General features: G+C 34.8%; 1 protein-coding gene across 1 annotated transcript in view; it reads right to left on the bottom strand.

Annotated features, from left to right (window-relative positions):
* The window catches only part of LOC138715195 (phosphatase and actin regulator 2), a 1,243,976-nt gene that overhangs the window by 1,216,972 nt on the left and 3,720 nt on the right, over positions 1 to 23,284 (bottom strand). The window contains exon 2 of the mRNA XM_069847817.1: positions 3,122 to 3,199. Coding sequence (XP_069703918.1) covers positions 3,122 to 3,199 — 78 coding nt within the window. The remainder of the gene's footprint in view (positions 1 to 3,121; positions 3,200 to 23,284) is intronic.

Here is a 23,284-nt window from a genome sequence, read left to right as displayed (position 1 = left end):
TTTAAGAACTGAGCTTCTACATGTGATTTTGTGCAAATAATATGTCAAGGATCTATTGAGATTTTTCCTGGAACCTCTTCAAACACACCTCATGGCTAGTCTTCTTCTCTGCCTTTCATGTGATGCATTTAGTAGAGATTCCAGGCGTTTTCCTGCTTCTACAGTAGGTAACTAGTTTTCGATGTCCTGTGGGTTGCCTACATTCAAGGCAGTCCAAAAAATTGATTGTTATTTGTAATTGAGAGCTAGAACTTTTGCTGGCTGCCGTGTACGAATTAATGTAGACCTATATTTATTTAACACGTTTTAACCTAGCGCTACCACAGTCTAGTATATACAGTCGCGAAGTTTGAGTTTATGAGGGTACTAGAAACAATAGACTGTGCAGGTACTATTTCGTATTGTCTGTAATGAGGCGATAGTTGCGATCCTAGTGGTTAGCAACTATCTATGGATGCATATTTACTACGTATTGAGCTTCGTGACTGTATATACTAGACTGTGACGCTACCATATGGTAACGCAGTTCAAAAATCAATATAACTTGCTTCACACCCATCCTTAATTAATAAAATTAACATTTGTTTTGAGAATCCAAGCTACGTGATTGGTTCATTCTATATTGCGAAATTACTAATTTATTATACCGGTTGGGGATTAGCAACTGTGCAATTTAGATGTTTCTTTCTCAGCAGAAATTTTGAAGGGTACAAGAAGTAACATAATGTATTTGTCATTTTGATTAACTTGAGTGTAATGTTTATTGTGGTATTTTACTTATTGTATCATAACTACAGTAATATAGACACTGACATGAAAATACTACACATTCAGCAAAAAAAAAAAAAAAACTTGACAATCTAGAACAATATTAAAGTTACAAAAAACACAAAAACACACCCATAACACATCTTGAACATTTAACTGAATTTCAAAACACACATTCTTTTCGACACAATCATGAACACATCCCACCACGATAGGAAAATCAGAAGCTAGCGCTGGAACTCACTAGGCTTCGAAGAATGATGCATACTACGTTGAAAATAGTCAGCCAGGTAATTTACCATAATATTAACGCAGTAAAGCAGTTACTACTTGTTCGGTAAAATTAAATTTATGTATACGATAATTAAATATCATTTCACTTCAAATCATACATAAATTACTAAAATTTCCACGTAAATTGATAGAATAACGCAAGAAACATAGGATTGCGTATGTAATAAACTGTAAAACTGTTAGCTAATATAACCCCTTCCACTAGATTTAAATTGCAATACTAATAATAATCTGCAATAGGCATTATTCAAACAAATTAATTTACTCGCATTTAGAGAGTCTTCGACTTAACTACCAACGATTTAGACCTTCTATTTCAACTATCTTCTTCATGTTTAAAATATTAACAACTAATTTCATTAAATTTATGCGACTAAGGCTGCAAATTAACATTTAATCTTGCTGGTAACCCTTGATCTTTAAAGATAACGAACATTTAAATAGGGAAACTCCTTATAAGCTATAACACAATCATATACAGAATGTCCCACAATTCAAACGAAAAAAATGCGAGGGATGTGAATGGGACTCAGACAAACATTATGAGATAATGAACTTATGGTCTATGGGTTCAAAATTCCACGCAATGGCATAAAATGTGTTAAGGGCTAATACGCCACTGACTGAATTTCCATCTGACGCGTGGTGAAAACAGAAAATCATGTATAGCGAATAAGATCACTGCCACTCTGATTTTCATTGTCAGGATATTCATATTATAGTTCAGGTCCGAGGTTCAAACCACTGCCTCGTGGATACGTAAACGTAAACACGAATAAACGTATACACGATTAGCGTATTATTTGCATTTGTTGTTGAAAATACCTGTCTAGGCTACTCCAATTGTAGAGCATGAAATAGAAAATACATAAATTCTGAAAGAAATAACTGAGGAAACTAATTAACATACAAATACTGTATGTTTAATGCAGTATTTAGGGTACAACGGAGATACGCTATAACGTAGAATAAGTTTTGCTTACAAATGAAATAACGACTTAAAATAAACCTCATTCCTAGTTATAATTTAAATACGTACAAAGAATAATGAAATAATAGCTAATATCTTTTTTTATAAGAAACAGTTCCAGTAATATTTAATAATATGTATGCACAGTATCGAAAATATTATCTCATGAGGTTTTTAATTGTTTATTATTCATAGCAACTACACAATATGGTAGACAATCGAGGACGCAATGCTTTCATTTCATCTTTCGTCTAGCCACGGTCGCGGGGAATCAGTAGGCCGTGCTCTAGCTTAAAAATTCGAACTGTTACCAGTGGCGTGTATACTCCCGCAGAAAGATCAATTTTACCAAAACAAAAAAGGTAATCATTTTCAAAATACTGTCCAATGAGTATTACTACTACATTTCACCCATTACGCAAGGAGGATTAAAATTTGTGGAAAGAAATCATACATATTCCTTTACAATGACTTATTATTAAAAATATCTTATGCCAAAAATGTATCACAGCTCAGTCATTAGGTCACGAAGACCATAAGTTCCTTATCTCAAAATGTATGTTTAGTCCCCTCCACAATCTTTCTAATTTTTTCAGTTGAATTGTGGGTCACCTATAATAAAAAAAAATAAGCAGTAGCCAACATTTTCTTACTGCAAGTTGTGTCTGTTGAAACGAAAATATCAAAACGAATAAGAGATATTAATTTGTATACCTTTATTTCGAAATTTTTAAACCACGCAAAAGTTATGACAAGTTTTCAGCGAATAGGATTCTAATAGTATTTCGCCCAAATTATTTTTAATAAAACTACTTTATTTTCTCTCAACAGGACTTTATGGCAATCACAGTTATATCAGTAACACTTGATATTTCGTAACAGTCCACTAATTTACCAGTTACGTCGCGTTTTTAACACCTAACGCTGTTAGGTCGTTATGCTGTTCTCTAACTCACTGTAATTCATAGTAGACCTACTAATAGCAGACATTAATTCACAATTAGTATAATGTCAAAAAACATGTGACACTCTGAAAATTAATAAAGTCAAAGGATAATGTAAAATAAAGAACATCTCTTGTGTACTCACTCCCGACGTTCCCGTTGCAATGTTCTGAAGACTCTTGTATCGATTCCAGAGGCTGTTGTGGGGCGTTCTCCTCTTCAACTACACAATAACAAACACAATTTCATTAGGCTACAATGTACATTGTAGCTGTTATAGTTATAATATTAAATATAAGAATAATTCTTGTGAATATATTAACTATACCTACACAAAATGTGTACCTTTATTAAGAATAGGTAGCCTGCTGAAAAATTAACCAAAGTTAAATTTAATACGATAAACAGAAATGTTCAATCCAAGGCAGAAATATCATAGTAATGCAAGTTAACTCTCAGTAGGTGATGATTTGATTATTTCAGTTGTTATTTAAAGAACCTGTATCAACTACTAGATTATTTGGTGACAGCGAGATGGTATTTGAAGAGATGAGGCCGAGGATTCATCATGTTATTACTTGACATTCGCTTTACAGTTGGGAAAAACCTCAGGAAAGAGGTTATAATTATGGTGTTCTTATTATTCAAGCGATTAGTCATAACTCTCTGCCTCCAAATTGATCATATCATGTTTTATATGAGCGTCCTACATTTCTACGTCATCTTGGTTTATAAAGCAACATTTTCCTCCATAGATCTCTTTTATACATTGTATCTGGCTCAGCCAGTTTTGATTATTATTTATTATTATTATTATTATTATTATTATTATTATTATTATAATTATTTACTATTACGAATAGACGACGATATTACTAGTGGTGGCGATAATATATGTCATTCGTTATCTCCTGAAACCAAATGCATGCGTGCGCTGTAGCTTAGAGTAATAATCTTAAGGTGGTGTGAGCTATCTAGCTACAAGTGGAAGCGTAGAGAGGGAAGGAAGCTTTCCAGTTCACTTTTTTCTTCCCCTCACGCGCAAGTAGGTTTCACGAGATACCGAATGGCCTACACAGTATGTGATACCAGTGGTGGGTGTATGGTAGCAATGGAGTAATTGTAATGTTAGTGAATTTCGACGAGCCAGTTCAAAACGGAAACAACTCAAAATTCAAAGTTTTGAGATAACTGCATTTTAAAGTTTCATATTGATGTGAAAAATCCAAGAATCATTGAAACGACTCCAAATTCTGTTAATGATGTTCTTATATACTATAAAAGTTTCAATTAGAATTATGTTAATTGAATTTTTCACTGCAATATGAAAGTTTAAAATGCAGTCATCTCAAAACTTTGCATTTTGAGTTGTTTCCCCTTTGAACTGGCTCGTCGATTTGTAGTGATGATAGTAGTAATAATGATAATAATGGTAATAGTGATGGTGGTTGTAATGGTGGAGACACAGTGGTTGTGATGGTAGTGGTAAAGGTGATAGTAATGCTGTTAATGATGATGATGATGATGATGATGATAATCGTGATGATAGGCCTAGTGGCGGTAGTGGCAATAGCGTAGAAGTAACAGAGTATGTCCATACTGTAATTATGTAAGATTATTTATTTCGACTATTACACTTTTAGTATTTATTTATTTATTTAACCTGGTAGAAATAAGGCCATCAGGCCTTCTCTGCCCCTCTACTACGTCATACTAGTTTTGACCAATAAAACGGTACGGAACGACGTGTTTCAACCAATCATGGCTGCTTAGCCTACAATTTTATCACCTCTCTAGCATTTGCTTTTATCACCTCTCTAGCATTTGTTTGCTTTTATCACCTTCCTAGCATTTGTGTCTTTGCCAAAATTGTACTTTCAATAATTATACCTTTTAAAATGATTCATGTTTATTTCATCATCCTTAATAAAACTTTTCTATCATTTAGCCTATCTTGTTTATATTATTTAGGTTATGTTACAGCTTCTGCTGTATGATGTTATGGATAGTCACGTATCAGATAGGCTATTGTTTAATATAAATTGATAATTGAAGTGGAATGCAACTGTTTTAATAAAAATGAAACTCGATAAACAAAATTCTTCTTGACTAGTAATCGTCCATAGTTCAATGAAGATTGTATAGTTGGCACAACCGGTAACAAGAGAACAGCTCATCCACACTATTGCCATATAGCGGAATATTTGTAATGATGAGATGGTACAATAATACCTTTTCAAGATAATTTAGTATTTTAGTAAGTCAATTAATATTTTATTGTATTAGAGTACTTTATTTCTTCTAATCTTTATGCATATTCTTTCTTCTACAGTAATCATGTAATAGTCAATTAAATTCAACTCGAGTTTTGATTTTCTATAGATAAATCAAACCTCTAGTGAGATTACTGTATATAAAAGTGATAAGATCATGAAATGATGATGATTTACAATATTTCAAATCCGTGATTGCAGGTAACTCTATCGCTCCACCTATTTACTAAACATGTACAGGGCGGCAAAATTGGCTCAACATCAAGATTATTTAATCCAAAAGCTGCCAAGAATTTTACATACCACCAGCGAGACCCAAGTCTGAAATGTAAACTACGAAGAGTAACGATTCAATTTTAGCGATTTCGGCTTCAATGCCCATGATATAATGTTACACAAATCATTCCTCGGTCGCTGTAGTGTCAGCCAAATTGGTTTCTTTGTGATGCTAAAGTGTTATGTTTCTTGAAATCATGCCATCAAGATAACTTTAACCGTTCAGATTTCAGAGTAGAAAGAAGAGGAACTCCAATAAACAAAGGAAAGGTTTCAAACGCTACAAAAGAGACAAGAGCAAGGTTTCAGCTAATAGCCAGCACAGATCGAAGTGGACCTCATAAGCTCTAATTTCTAAACTGGCCTTACCTATAGAAATTCTCAACATAATGTACGTTAATAACAAATATCTTTTAAAGGCTTTAAGTTAATTTTAAACTAATACCCTTCAAAGATATAAATAAAGATTACATTTCTTTAAGCCGGGGCAGCTATATTACAAGATCTTAATAAAAATCACCACATAGTTATTCTTGGTATAAATCCTGTTACTGTGTCATTTTACGAAGTATCGAGGGAAAATAGTCTAATGCTGCGAAAAATTTACTTCGATAGTTTCACGAAAACTCCATTTTGAACATTTCTGATTAACGGAAATATAGTTTTCGGCATATCGGGAGAAAAAATAGAAAAATACATTTCGAGATTTTCGTGGAAATATACATTTCTATCATCCGTGATAACGGAAACAACTATTTTGAGTATGCATGCCCCATGTTTGTCCATGTACATCGGTTTTTTTTTAATTATATATATATATATATATATATATATATATATATATATATATATATATATATATATTAGGTATTAGGCGGACTTTGTTCGTATAGGTACAGTATACGTATAACAAGGTGATTCAGGAGGAATAGTAACTATTCTGAGTAAAAAATGGATGTGGCTATGCAGTGGGGAGAGCTGTGGGTTTTACGTGAATATAATAATAATAATAATAATAATAATAATAATAATAATAATAATAATAATGATTTATTTTAGCTGGCAGAGTTAAGGCCGTAAGGCCTTCTCTTCCACTCAACCAGCAAAAAGTGTATATACATATGCATGAACTTACAAAGAATCCAACAATTTGATTGAGATGAGAGTTACATGTATACAAAAGTTATTTACAAATTAAACAACAAAATACTATGAACTATTAATTAAACACTGAAATAAACTGTGTAGCAGAATTAAACTAAAATACATAGAATGTTAATATATTTCAAATAATATTAGATAATAGAAAGAGATTATTACGAGACAATTAAAATACAGCACAATCAGGATGATGTCTAAAGAAAAAAGTAACAATGTAGTCAGTGATAGTTTAAATCAGTATGATTGGAGTGATTAAATCAGTATGATTGGAGTGAATCGACAAGTCTAGACGACATCTTTCGTTTGGTACAAAAATCAGGGCGCTAGGACATCGGAGTCGTGAAATACTGTATAGGCCTACTGCCTGGAAAATTTCGCCTCTGGGTTCACTGTTTTTAAATGTCATTCAAACATTCCATTAGAAAACACAAAATAAATCGCTCATTTTTCATAACAAACACTAAAGTTTTTTTTTTCTTGTATTAGCTCGATAAGAGCTCTATAGTGTACTTTTGACCTGATGATCCTCTATAGGGCTTTAATTTAATTTGTATTATTTTCATCAGTGTTTGTATTTCTTTTTTGTATTTATATGTTCTATCTGGTAGGATGGAAGAGAAGGCCTTATGGACTTAATCCTTTCAGATTAAATAAATAAATAAATAAACATTAATTAACTTTTCGCAAAATATTATCTTTAAACTCATTAACCAAAAACGCCATCTATGAAATGCAAAAGAAAAGTAACGAATTTGAATCTAACTCGCAACCTTCAGACTTGTTGCTCCATGCCAGTGGTCTTGGTCGCTGAAATGGGTAACGGGTAAGCAGTGCATCATAATACACCCCGTCGTGCAGCAGGAAGAGGGAAAGAGCATACCCGCTAGCAGCCATGGATGCACCATAGGGCAGTCTCTTATCCGTGGGTAAGAGACGCTACCTCGAGGGCGCACTATGCTGAAGACCGCTGCTCTATGTCTTAACCATCTACACTAAACTTTTATATGTAAGAATAGAGCTGCTGTGTATCATACTACTAAACGTTGACGAATATGCCTAATTAAAACCGATGTGTGTATTTCTTAATATAATGATTAAAATGAGTTAATTTAAAGGTCAACCAATTAAATTCAACCATTTCGTTCTCCAGAATGATGCAATAAAGTTACGGACGGAGGAAAAGGCTTTAAATAACACAATATTATATTCCGTATGGTGTCAACTGATCGAGATGGTATAACGCATATGTAGATGTGCCCAAGAGATACTTTGAAAATATTAGCGTTCAATCTTTTTGGAGCGACTGTACATCTATTATCAGGTAATACATCTCACTGGACGATATGTGTCGGAGGAAGAATAACTGTTTGTATATATCTGAAGTCTGATTAGTGTAATATGTAGCTAGTTGGCGATGTATACAATGGAGGGGGAAAGGGACTGGCCACCCTAACCCATTATCTCCTGGCTTAGTTGCCTCATAAGTGCTGTTTTGTTGGTATCACTCATGAGGTTCAGATCTGTCTTCGGACAGTTGACTAAACAACAACAGTATAATATGCTATCATTCCTGTAAGTCCTATAATTCTTGTAAATGAGCGTTCAAGACGTAAACTACATATGGTAAATAACATTGGTAAAATGAACTCAGTTGTTGAAAATTATATAAAACGTAATGAAAAAGTATGTGTAATCTTGTGACACTAGTACTCCTTTTTTTTTTCTTATACATTAGGCCCGTCATTTCACCGAAAGCACATCAACCTAAACAGAAAGCCAAAATGGAATGTAAATAATAACGCTTAACTGTGCTGTTAAAACTGTATTATCTCTACTGCTATTGTAACACATAAAAAACACATTTTGTAGATGATAAAACTAGTGTGAAACCGCCAGGCGTCAATGACCGATTTGCCACACACAATGGCGATCGCCAATTAATCAATACAAGGTGTGTCCAAAGAGAGCCCTGCAGGTCGCGTATGATCATTTCCTAACATTATAAATACCGATGTTATGACTCTATCGATGATATTTTAATGTCGATATCATTAAGAATTGTTCTTTTTTTTTTTTTAACAAAACAAGAAATTATATTTAAAAACGTGCTAAGGTTGAAGGAAAAAAAAAAGTGACTGAAAGGAATAAAAGAATTAACTTCTGAACAATTATTTTGCTATTAGTACAATAAACTCTTTTCCACGGTCTGATTTAGTCTGATTTACTCGTATTTGTTCTTACCATATCCTCCCAATGTGTCTTCTTTTTCATTCTGTCGGTATAAATTAATTTCCGTCATTTATGATGATCCATCCTCTTTATGTGGTCATATCACATCAGACCTTTTTTTCTCAATTCTATCAATTATTACTACTGCGGCAACAATTTCATGCCTAATAAATTCGTTCCTCGATTTATCTGATCTTTTGTTCCTGCTCTGAAGCGGTCCATTTCTACATGCATTAACTTAGTACTGTTTTCGCGTCCTTTTTGCATGCTCTATGCTTCACTTCCATAATCCAATAAAATGTCTGGGACCCTAAGTACACCGATGTGGAGTAACGGTTAGCATGACTGACCGTGAAACGAGTGGGCCCGCGATCAAATTCTGGTTGGTTCACTGATCATTACGCTTCTTTTTGTTATTACTTCTATGAATCGAAGATAGTAGTCAGTGTTGTCAATCGTACATACCTGCATTGTTGTTGTTTAGTCAACTGTCCGAAGACAGATCTGGACCCCACAAGTGACCTAACAAGACACCACTCATGAGACAACTAGGCCAGGAGATAATGGGGTAGGGTGTCCAGTTTCTTTCCTCCTCAATTACAGACATCGCTGACTAGATACATAGCCTATTACTAGAGCGGTGCAGACGGACCACATGACAGACAGAATGGCATCATAGCAAGGGTTCCGACGTTACTCGGCGTGTTCCCTGTGTACAAGCGACGGTCATGTACACGATGTGTTGACGTACAGACGACACAATAGAAATGACACAGTTCCCTAACGTTTTTGCAATTAATTTTCTACAGATACTTTAATAAGATATCAAAATTGCAAAACTAATTAACTATTTCATCCTAAACAAATAATATATACTTTACATGTATGATTTCATACAGAACGCAAACAAAATCACTGTTTATTTGTAACGGATTCATGATATTCTATTCGCAAAAGCACTTGAACTATTGTTTTTTGTCTTTTTCTTTTCCTTACAATGAGTGTGAGTTATTAATGCACATGTTATACGTTATCACTTTTCTTCCAAATATTGTTACAATGCACAACAAATGACATTTGTAAGTTATTAACAGAAAACGATTACCGTCTATCTGATAGCATGGCCTTATATGTGGAGAAGCTTATTTCTACGTCTGTTGAAACAACTGAGGCATACGTAAAATCCTGTACAACATTTTTTTCAACTTCTGTTAGTTCTTCAAAGGAATCCTTATCTCCAGAAATACTGTCACTAATCTTGCAAAGTTTATAATATCCACCATTTTTTCAACACATTTGTTATTTTCGCAGATATTATTTTAGCAATTTTATCGTCTACTTGAGTCACTTTCTTCCAGATATTTCGCAATAGGAAAAACTGATCAACCAGTTTTGTACCAGACTTTTCTAAAGCTGTTATGCAATCAGGAATAAACCCGTAATTCGATTCAATGTATTCCAATTGTTGTTTTATGCTTGAATCAACGAACAGACGTTGGGCTAGCGGTATTGCAAATGCATCTTTCACATCAAATGATTGAATAACATTCTGGACCTGGTCGAAATATTTACAGTAATAAATGCAGGCCTTCAATCAGGAACCCCATCGAGTAAGTATAGGAGAAGGAGGAAGAGATACACCAGGACATATCTTCTTGTATGCTTAACAAAACGCATCACACATTTCTTCATGGAACACGGATGAAGAACTATGACCCTGCTCACATTTTTCACCTTTTTTTTCAACTTCATGAGGGCACGTTTGTGTACATCCCTATTTACATGTCTTAGAATATTACATGCTCTATTTACTGAAACTGATATTTTACACAATTTGCAGAATATTTTATCTTCGCTGCAACAAACAAAATATCACCATATTCGGAAATAAGTCTCTTAAACTTCGCCGAACGAATTTTCTCCCCCTTAGGCATCGTAATACTAGAACCGAAATGTTCTTATGTTCCTTCAGTATTGACGTTTGCTTTACTAAGCTGTACCTACTGTTTGCAGCTATCCTGTGTACCGCAGAGTCAGATCTCTGCGGGTACACAAGGTGAATTTACAACCCTTGCCCTGTTGCCGTTGTGTTGAAAAACTGCTCCCTTTGCACTGCTCTACATATTACACTAATCAGACTTCAGATGTATACAAACAATTACAGAATTAAATATTAATTCATCCCTCTCTGCTGACTGTAAAACAATACTGGATTTAGCTGGAATTCGCTTATATTGCCAATTATGAGAATATAATTTATGCTTAATCTACATGCAATAATCACTTAAACCTATTATGTGAGAATTATAATTTTAAAATGTCTTACAAGAAAACTAAGCTCATGGCCTTTAGAGGAAGATATCCAATACGTCCTAAGATCATTATAAATGACAATATAATTGAACAAATACCTCATTTGAACTTCTTAGGTTGTGATATAAGTTATGAACGAGAAATAGATGTAGATAACAAACTTAATAAATTCCAAATGATGTCTGGTACAATTCAGAAACACTAAAAAATTAAAACAAGCCAAGAAACAAAGCTGAAGTTTTATAAAGTAATGGCCACGCCTGTTCTAGGAAGCGAATCATGGACTTTAACCAAAAAAGAACAACAACGGATACAAACTGCAGAAATGAAATTTTTAAGAAACATAAAAGGTTGCACATTACTGGATTAAATACGAAATGAAGATGTAAGAACTGAATTAAACATATTTTCCATTAATGAACGTATACAAGAAAATAAACAATAATGAATACATCATATTGGAAGAACGGAAAAGGACAGAATAGTAAAACATATCTTATATCAAAGTGAATGTGGGTATGTACGTTTGTATGTTCTCAATACAAATCTACACGCTTTGACCGATATTTGCCAAAGTTTGCACATTTAACTTTCATAACCAGGAGAAAAATATAGGCTACATTAAAATTGAGCAAATGGACGTTAAATTAATTAAAATAATAAAAAATAAAAATAAATACGATCAAACATTAATGCATAATATTAAAATGCAGCCTTCTATAAGTCAAGTGATATACTTACAAACAAAGGGAAGATTTTTATGAGATAACAATTGATTTATTAACAAAAAATATTTCCCCTGGTTCTCGGGGTAAGGTAAACAGGAGTGCCGCGGTAAAAATTTGTAATTTTGATGTATAATAAGTGTAAAAATGAATAATTAAACATGTTACAATAGCCAAGTGTGTTTATAAGTTTGCTTCCGTTGGAGTCGTTGGACACTCAGGCAAATATTATGATCAAACCAATGCAATGTGTTTATTTTGAACATTATTTTTTGTTATTTAATGTAAATAAATTGTTGCACAGTAATCTTGATTTGTATATAACTTGATATTAATAAATACAAGGCAGAATCAATAAGTAGCCTTAATAATTGTTTTATCAATTGAATATGTACAATAAGACTACAAACACTTCATCACTTTTCAACATAGTCCCAACTACGTTCAATGCAAGTGTTCCTGTTACACTACGTTAAAAGTGATGAAGTGTTTGTAATCTTATTGTACATATTCAATTAATAAAACAATAATTATTAAGGTTACTTTTTTACTCTCCCTCGTATATTACTATACGTTAAAGCTGAATTTAGTGTTTTTGAACACACAATAACTAAGCTAATTAGCCATGTGCTTCTTGATCCGATCACAACTGAATTTCTGAGCCTTACAATCCTTTCTGCGTACATGGAGATAGATTTTTCATTTAGTGCATATATTTTAGAGTCAACTGTCATAAAAAATGTTGCCGAGCTAAAGTTACGTACCCGACCCCATAGGCCAGACAAAGAGACGCACATGAAAAGTATAAAATCAGCATAAACTACATGCTACACCTACAATAGTTGCGGAACCTAACAAGGTCTTCCAAAAACCACAAGCGCGTTCTATCGACAGTTTTAAATCGATTAGGAAAACGTCAACGCTTTACATAAGCACGCACAGTCGAGACAGACGCTGTTCAGAGCGGAGCTGGAAGGAACTCGGGATAATCCACCAGGAAGTGCAAGTGACATGCCAGGAAAGACTTCACCGCACTCCGCCTTGACTTCCTGCACCACAATCTTGCCTTTCGAGTAAAATACCAGTTGTAGGCTTACCGTTTTCATGAAAGAAGAAAACAGTGACCACCCAACAGCCGTTCTCTCTCAAGAACTCGTCAGAGTATCCATAGCAATATTTATGCTATACTTTTCAGAGTGCAATTTATATAGGAGGAAGGAGAGAAGTTGAGAACGATTTTACCTTTCTGCAAAGCACACACAACTACTCTGTTTATAATGTTGCTTACCCCAGCCGGAGAGGATAATCTCCCCCCACCCCCCAACAAGCACAATATTTTCTTAGAAACGAATTCATATGTTTACTCTCGAACATGATTAGGGAAGAGTTGGGTAGTATCGGACATCGGGTAATATCGGACAGTGCGTTTCTTTCATCTACCACAGATGGTAGTACCTGAATGACGTGGTTACATAACTGTATGTGACATCACAGAAACGTAACCATGTCATTCAGGTACTATCATCTGGTTGTAGATGAAAGAAACTCACTGTCCGATATTACCCGATGTCCGATACTACCCAACTCTCTCCTATTTATATTAATGGATAATTGATTTTAAGCCAATTTTTCAATCTCCATACTCCTGTTACGCGTTTCTACTGTAAACAGTGATCATTACTGATGATCAGTGCACTTTTTGTGAAATGTTTAATTAATATTGATAAACAGAGTATCAAAGCCATAAAAAGTGTTAAAATTTTAATTTTTATATTTATCACGAAATAACTCAAGATAAGAAAGTTGTTGGGAATAGGTCTACATTAAATTAAAACAACGTTCCAGAAAAAATGTTTATGTGCACATTTAATTCGGGTTAAAGAATATATTTTTTTAAATATGAATTGCATATCTTTCAAAAGGCTTAAAACCTAATACAAAATAAGGACGTATATGCCTATCCATGTAAAGTAGGCCATGGAACTAGACAAAACTAATAATATTTAAAGCTGTCAAAAGAGAAGGTGGCCGCTCTCTAGAAACAAAGTTCCCTTCGGGTATCTCCGCTACAATTCGGAGACAGGCGATGTTACATGTTGTTGGACCACGTTGTCTGATATCTACAGTTAAGGCTCATTCACAATGAAAATTAAACATGACGTAAGCGTTAACTTAAGAATGTAAACGTTATGGTAAAATCAAGAAGTCATACCATCATTCCCGATGAGAACATAAACATAACAGCAAACATACTTGGTAACCATGGAAACATAACAACGACGCCATTTCCTCATATTCTGTCGTATACTTCAGCGCTCTACGATTGTGTTCTGTTTGCAAATCACGTAAGCATAAGCATGAAAGTTTGGAGTTTGCATACTTTCATGTTAACGTCTTACGGTAATGTTTATGTCAATGATTATGTGAATCATTGTGAAAGATCCCATTTGGTAGCCTGGGCGCAAACTTCTGTGTTTATGTTACAGTTAAGTTATGTTTAATTTTCATTGTGAATGGGCCTTTATAATTAAAGTGTTCTCCGTGTTACCGTTGTAGCGTAATGGTAACGTTTCGGGCTGACATTCGTGAGGTCTTATGTTCAAACACAACCTAGTACTTTTATTTTTATTTATTTACTTTTTTTATTTTTAAGAGAGAGAAAAAATACAATTGCTCCTGTCTCTTTTATGATTATTTCAGTAATTAACATCAGGTTCATGAATGTATTATTCCATGACTTTATCACTATTTATTATGACATTATGGCTGCAAATGAAAAGAGAGGAAGAAAGATTATATTCTCAACAAAAATATCTTTGGTGACATAAACAAAACAAACTTACTGGCGTCTGCCTTAGAAAATTCAAACAATTAAAAGTTCAAGAAACAAAACAAAAAACCACGATTCAATATTTAGTTCATCTTCCTCCCATCTGGATCACATCTTGCAGTCGTGTGGGCATGGAATCGACTAGTCTTTTCAGTTCTCAGCCTCGGCATTCCAGGCATCCTGGACGAGTTTCTACAAATCATCAAGACGTCTTGGAGGGAGATTGAGCCATTTTTTCCGCATATGCTTCTTTATTTGTGTCCCCGTAGCTCAGTCGGAAGAACATTGGAAATTAGATGTCAACGTCTCAGGTTCAAATCCTCGTCATCCTTTTCATTTTATTGTATTACAGGATAGTATAATTTAATAATATAAGGAAAAAACTAACACTAGTGTTATGCAACTGTACTGTTTCAAATCTAACATTAAATTTATATTACTTATATCGCTGAAGAAAGATAACGGAATATAAATGATAACTTGAATACTATTTACATTGCTAAAGAACGGTAACAGAGTATAAATGATAATTTGAATATTATTATCATAAAGAACGATAACAGAATATAAATGATAACTCGAATATTATTTATATCACTAAAGGACGATAACAGAATATGTTAAAAAAAATGTTATGTTTTATTTAACGACGCTCGCAACTGCAGAGGTTATATCAGCGTCGCCGGATGTGCCGGAATTTTGTCCCGCAGGAGTTCTTTTACATGCCAGTAAATCTACTGACATGAGCCTGTCGCATTTAAGCACACTTAAATGCCATCGACCTGGCCCGGGATCGAACCCGCAACCTTGGGCATAGAAGGCCAGCACTATACCAACTCGCCAACCAGGTTGACATAACAGAATATAAATGATAACATGAATATTATTTATATCGCTTAACTTGAATATCATTTATACTAACTTATCCCTAACGAACGATAACAAAATAAAATAACTTGAATATTATTTATATCACTAAAGGGCGATAACAGAACACAAATGATAACTTGAATATTATTTATATCGCTAACAGACGATAACAAAATAAAATGATAACGTGAATATTATTTATATCGCTAACGAACAATAACAAAATAAAATGATAACTTGAATATCATTTATATCGCTAAAGAATGATAACAGAATACAAATGATAACTTCAATATCATTTATATCGCTAACGGACGATAACAAAATAAAATGATAATGTGAATATTATTTATATCGCTAAAGAACGATAACAGAATACAATTTCGGCCAGTGCATCATGATGAATTTGGAGAGCTACGCTAGGTAGTGAAATCCGGTTTGGAAAACCAGCTATAAGGGATAGGAGAATCATCGTGCTGTCCACACATTACCCCCGTACTAGTTGGATGATCGCTCACCTCTGCTGTGGCATGTGGACGTGATGCCAGCAGCTGGCTGGTCGGTCTTGTCCCTTCGTGGGCTGTCGCGCCACGGATAAAATATTCAAGTTATATTGCTCTAAGTCTATTGCTTAGGTCTCTATAAATTGTTTTTTCTACTAACAGTTAAATGTTACTTTCAGCTGTAATGACATGGAATTCTGAATTACAGTGAATATAAGAGAGCAGAATTTAAGCCACAGTCGCATTGTATAAAATTTTTATTCCATAATTTGTTCTCCCTGTTCATATAATTATAAATTCATATATTTTTCTCAGGAGCCTACTTCCCTTTCCCAGGTATTGAGGACTTTAATTTCTCTGTCAGGAAAGGTCCATGTTTCGCTTCCATACACATCTGCAGGTTAATCATTGTTTTAGAAATTCTCATTTTAACAGTTTTGGAAATATACATAACATTTAATATTCCGTCTAATATCCTAACGCAACGGTTAGCTATAGTAATTTTAACCTTACTTTCAACCATGATTATTATAATGTTATCACGCACAGATTATTGAGCACAGGTAGCTATTCAGAACTGAGTACTTCGTATGGCATATTATTCAGCACAATCTCTTAAAGTATTTTAAATATTTTTATTTACATTTCTCATATGAAGGGTTCAGAGCCATAGTGGGCCAAGCGCCATTTATTAAAAACGGAGAAAGCAAGGGTTAAAGTTAAGTGAATACCATATTTTAATAAAGATTGGCATAACGTTTAGTTTTAATGTGTATACTTTATATTACTTGCTATATGTTTCCATTGAATTATGGTAATAACTTCATTTTAATCCTTGTTTTCTACGGTTTTAGTAAATGGCGCTTGGCTCACTACGGTTCTGAACCCTTCATATATTTTGCCTTGTTACTATAGACTTGCAGAACATTTGAGTTGACAAAAATTATAAAGATACGAGCAAATTTCATACTTTTTACACTTTGTATGCACGTTCTTTTAAATAATTTATTGTATCTAACACTCAGAATTTAACAATGATGTGACGATTAGTTATAATTAATGGTATAAAGAAATGCAGTTTCTTTAAGCTGGGCAAAGAAAGCCCATCGCATATATATGGCACACAACGGGCCAAAGAGTGCCTCGTAAAGGGTTAGTTGACATAATTTATAAATACATTTCATATGGACCACGCAAAGTTTCGCACTGATTTTAAATTATTACCGAGGTAATAAATTATGATAAGCATATCTACAGAAGATCCCTCTGGAAAATATATGAAAAACATTCTACGCTGCCAGTAACCACAAAATACATGGAATTGATATTCATGCTAGAGTATTTCACTTTGTGACATGGTGCTAGCCCAAAGTGGAAAACTTGGTCCATGATACATGGTCCAGGAGTGAAAGTTGCTAAGTATATAGCAATCTGAATATGTTACCCGACCGGTTTGTTTGTGTTGTTGTGCTTCGAAGCTTGTATAATATCATCTGCGTAGAACGAGTTCTGAGCAAGTAATCTTATACAAAGATTTTTCCATGCGTCTTGATTAGTTCATTTCTAGGCCTACCTCAGAATGACCAATAGACTACCGGAAATATAACATCTTGACGTCTGCATGACTGGAAGCTTGAAATCCAAGTTGAATTTGATAAATAAGTCTTCCGATTGTGTAATCTTCGCTTCACGTATCTAAAAACTCTCACAAGTCAGATATCGCATTGGATAACCTTCGGAAGTACAGTGTCAATAAATTATTTTCAAGAGACTTAACGATTTTTTCGCCACAATTGAGTCTGACCCAGTTGAAATAACCCATGCGCAGAGAAGGTGCACCCTAGTTTAATTCATTATTTCTTATTCAATGGCGTTTTAAGCTACCGACTTCATGCCATGTCTTAACATCAGTCGTTTATTATTTGATAAATTTAGTGCGAAAGATCAATACACGGGGATGGAATACAATCTCTCTCCCCTCTCTTTCTTTTTCACCATTTCTGTCTATCTGTCTTCCTGTCGTCGGTCTGTCTACGTTTCTAACTAATCGGATATGAAGTCACTACTACGTATAAAAGAACATGGTATACCTACGTTACTAGTTGACAAAGTCGGGTAGGCTACTTATCGTCGCCGTGGAGGACCTGTTCCAACACAGTCTTCGTTCACTACAAACTGTATTATTAATTCGCTGGAATTTTAAGCCAGGTCTCCAATATGAAAAGCAGACGCTCTAGACATTAAGCGTGAAGAAAAAAAACATAAGCATAAACAGCAAGTGAGGAACTACTTTTTAGTACCAAGGATGCTTTATACAATTGAAGAGTCCACTGCAAAAAGGGGGAATGTCGAATTTATTTCATTTTGCAGGAAATGAAATTTAAACTTCGATATTCCCCCTTTTTGTGTTGCATACCAATTCGTCAATACGATGTAGATCTGAAACTATCATCTTTCTTGCAGTGCAACAAAGTGTATTGCATTCTATTCACTTTGATCTATAGTACAGAACATTCATCTCATGTTTCACAAATTTACGACATTCCCCCTTTTTGCAGTGGACTCTTCAATTATATGCATCAAATCTTTTAATAATGCTCAGTGGCTATTTATTCATTGTATGGATCCCATGAATTTTGCCTCCTGAAGATAGTACGACGCAGTATTTTCCCAAATAAATTTCGGAATAGCAATATAAGAAATGGGAGTATTTCGAGGAAACATGCCCAAGTACTGTTTCAATTCATAACAAATTCTATTTGAAAATTGTTGGGATGTGAACTCTGGAATCCAGCACGGCAAGCTGCGTCCCAATCGCTCAAATAGAGAGAAAGTAAAATCGTCATGAGGTAAGGCATCACATACTCCGCAATAGTGTAACTTCTTAAATTATTAATGCGTAATTACATTTACAGATTTCCTATTTTTGAAATTGTTCGTCTTATTCAAAATTCAGTAATAACATATACACCAGAAATATGTAAAATATGTCTTGGTTTATTTGAAAAAGAGATCCTCTGATGCGCATTTCGGGCAGCAAAAGAAATCTATACAATTTATATACCTAGCAAGTCAGATCTGATTAATATAAGAACTGGCAGAATGCACTGATCTGGTGAGACTGATGGCAATCGAACAACTAAAAGAGTGTTGCCGCATCAGAGTACAGAAGGGGAGTGGGAAGACCAAAGATGAAATAGAAAAATGGTATGGACGAGAATGCTGAAATTCCTAAGAAAAGGAACAGGAAAAGAATGATCACGGATAAGGAAAAATGAAGATGACCAACGCTAGCACAGGACTGTCGAGTCAGAGGAGGTGGTGGTGGTGGTGGTGGTGGTGGTGGTGGTGGTGGTGGTGGTGGTGGTGGTGGTGGTGGTGGTGGTGGTGGTGGTGGTGTGGTGGTGGTGGCGGCGGCGGCGGCGGCGGCGGGGGGGTGGTGGTGGTGGTGGTGGTGGTGGTGGTGGTGGTGGTGGTGGTGGTGGTGGTGGTTGTTTCTGTATTTCTGACACAGGAAAAAACTCAACAACTCTCTAAAGTTTATTTTCAATCATATCGGTAAGAATAAACTTCTTTAAATATCCTGAACTGAATGTCGCCAACCAGCCTTTACGATACAGATGGTAGGTCTATGTCAGAAACTACTCTTTTGACTCATGAAAATTAAAGTCGATGTATTCCAGTTAACACTTGCCTATGGATGGGCGCACAATCTATATAAATAATATTATTATGTGAACGTGCCATAAAGTCATTCTACGTCTCCCCTAAGGAGCATGTTACCCTGAAGGGGGAGGACGAACCCTAGGGCTATGTCCGTCTGATGGAACTTCTATGTACCCTGTCCCCTAGCTAGGCTCATTCCAAACCCACAAAAGCTGACTATACTGAAGTTCGCTGAGTATCCAAGTTTCGAGCAGGCAACCCCACTCGTCCTTACATCAGCTTCCTTCTTTCATCGTTAGCGGACGATCGGGGAATGTTATATAGAAATATAATGGAATAGAGATCGAACGGAATGATTCTATGCCTAACGTGGGGAAGCGTGACCTTGTCCGTCACAAGTGTCACTATGAATTGAAGACATTATTACAAAAACAACCCTTGTCAAAATTGCTATTTTTCAGGAGAACAATAAAAATAAATAGAACAACACAGTTATGTCAGCTGTTTCCGTACAACTGGTGTTTATCCGTGTGGTCATTGCACCTGAAATGTGTCATTTTTGGAGTCTATAAACATTTAAAATAGTAGAAAATGTGTCCTTAACTCAATTTCATTAAAAATGACTAGGGTTGTTTTTGTAATGTCTTCAATTTTTCAATGAAAAATTATAAGCCTGACCCGGACCGTCTACGTGACAGACCTAAGATTTAGACCAGTGGTTCCCAAAGTGGGGGTCGTGTAAAGAGTTGAAGGAGTCGCGGAATGATTTACAAAATAAAACAAAAACGCCTTATTAACATACATTTATTTTGCATTTAGAAACATAAACAACATTGAACATAAAATTAAAAAATTGTCAGCAGTTATAAAGTAAAGAATAATTAATGTGATAAGTGTGCCAGTTCCCCCCCCCCAGAACGTAGCCTCTCAAATCTGGACTAAGTATTCGATACATACATAGTGATATAATTTTCAAATTCGAGATTTCTCCCTCTTGTTGTGATGGAAATCATAGAAGAGACAATTTTCCTGAATACGATGTTGCAAATCGTCGTTGTTCCTGCAATAACTCCTATGTTACATATTAATCGATTTTCAAATTTTTGCTCTATTAAGTAACTTAAATAGTGATACAGCAAATAATAAAATCTCCTATATGTATTGGTAATTATATTTCTTTGTTTCGAAAAAGTAAGAATTCACAATCTCCCATGTACGGCTGCCATACGATGAATAAATGTGTTTTCTCTTCCTACTGAAAAATTTTATATTTTGCACATAGGAGTTATTGCATGAACAACGACGAAATGTTATAAAAAATTTAAGAGCTCCTTTTGCAAGCTCGAGGTATACTTTCGATGAAGAACTGGTCAATGCTGTGAAAAAGGAAAAAAAGGTAAGTCTATAGTTTCGACATTCCATCAGTAGGTACTCGTACATATTTCAATAAGTTTTTCCTTCACATTTTTTTTTTAATTTCAGCGAGTTGAACGAGCGGATTCAGTATCCATCTGTGACTATCGTAATTGCTTTAAGTTTCTTTTGGAAAATATTCAAAAAGCTGTTGTTTAGAATCGTACTTCGGATGCTATCCACTGGTTTTGAGTAAAATTATAGTTATTTACTATTCACAGGCATTTGTATTTTTGGAATGGAGTCAAGAATCGCTACGGAAGTGGGGTGGGGGTCGCAAACTGAAGTCTCGACCAAAAGTGGGTCGCGCACCAAAGTTTAGGAACCACTGATTTAGACCACTCAGCCACCACAGGGACAATTCTAGTAGTATCATTATCGCGGTCATAAAGCTCTTTAGTGACGAATATAGCAGTTCTTAGGATTCACCTATGTTTTCTGAATTCTAAGCAAGTGCAGTATGTCAAGCATCAATTCTTTTTTAAATTTTGATGCATTAATATGTAAGTTGACCCGCGGCGTAGCGTCGTGGTCTAAGACATCATGTCTGGATTTACGTTATGGAATGAGCGCTGATTCGAGTCCTCACAGGGGAGAAATTTTCTCATAAAATTTCGGCCAGTGCATCGTGACGAATTTGGAGATCTACGCTAGGTAGTGAAATCCAGTTTGGAAAACCAGCTATAAGGAATGGGAGGATCATCTTGCTGTCCACATATTACCCCCGTATGATCGTTCAGCTCTGCTGTGGCATGTGGACGTGAGGCCAGCAGCTGGCTGGTCGGTCTTGGCCCTTCATGGGCTGTCACGCCACAGATAAAATATCCAAGTTATATTGCTTAATTAAATCTCTATAAATTATCTTTTCTACTAATAGTTAAATGTAAGTTTCAGATGTAATGACATGGAACTTTGAATTACAGTGAATATAAGAGCAAGGTTTAAGCCACAGTCGCTTTGTCGCATTTTCCTACTCAATTTAAAAATGCAACAAACTTTGAATGTAAATGTGCAAAAATGCGACAACCACATTGAACTTCAGAAACAAAGATGGTAATGGAAAAAATAAAATCAGAGATATGTTTAAACTAACCTGAATTTAAATAAAATGCTAATGGCATGGGCAATGTTCATAAGGGTATTAAGCAATATATGTTCAGGAATTCATTTCAAAGAGTTGGTGCAATTCATGTAAGTTAAGTAAACAATTTCTTCTAATTGATTTATATAATTCCGTTGATAGGTACTGTAAATTATGAGCGAGGATTTAGTTGCATGAATCTTGTAAAAACTGGAATTAGAAACCGCCTTTCAGTAAAAAGAGTTAGCACTCTGCTAACAATAAATCTTGAAGGGCCTACTAGTAAAGAATTTCAGAGTGCCCATAAAATAACGTATTTTAATGTGATGTAAATTCAGCAGTAATTGATTCTAAACATACCTACGTCTAATGATTTACGTCCATAAGTAGGCCTATATCTAGAGTGTGATAAGATAGATTGAAAGGAATAAAACTCAAAGAAACAATTTACATACCTTTTTGTTTCTGCATACTTTATTAATTTTATTTTTCTGCACAATTATTTATAATATTGCACAAGCATTTCGCAATTTGCAAAAATATAATTTTTCATTTGTGTATTTTTGCGACAATGATTTAGGGCCATATTCATAGACATTCTTAGCGCGGGCTCCTGATGGATGATCAGCGAACTAACGTTTTTCATATTCATAAACCAGTGTTAGCGATATGATATGATATGATATGAATCCTGTACAAGTAATCAGTCGATAGCCGGGGCTAGTTTAGCACGCTCGTAGCGCGGGCTAGCGAAATGTCTACGAATAGCACCCTTATTTTCTAATGCTTAAACCCTGCATAAGAGTTCCTTCGAAATGCAACAAACTATACAAAATTAAAATGTAATACGAAATCAGTCAGAAAATAACTCAATATGCGTTAAAAGAAAACATAACAACTGTATGTAGAAGACTTTCAATGTCCCTGGAATCATATTACTTCGATTGGGACATCTAATGTCTCCTGTT

This window comes from Periplaneta americana, chromosome 15 (genome assembly GCF_040183065.1).
Source record: "Periplaneta americana isolate PAMFEO1 chromosome 15, P.americana_PAMFEO1_priV1, whole genome shotgun sequence".
In the NCBI taxonomy this organism is placed as follows: domain Eukaryota; kingdom Metazoa; phylum Arthropoda; class Insecta; order Blattodea; family Blattidae; genus Periplaneta; species Periplaneta americana.
The sequence above is the reverse complement of the archived record's forward strand: the minus strand, read 5'-3'. Positions and strand labels throughout refer to the sequence as shown.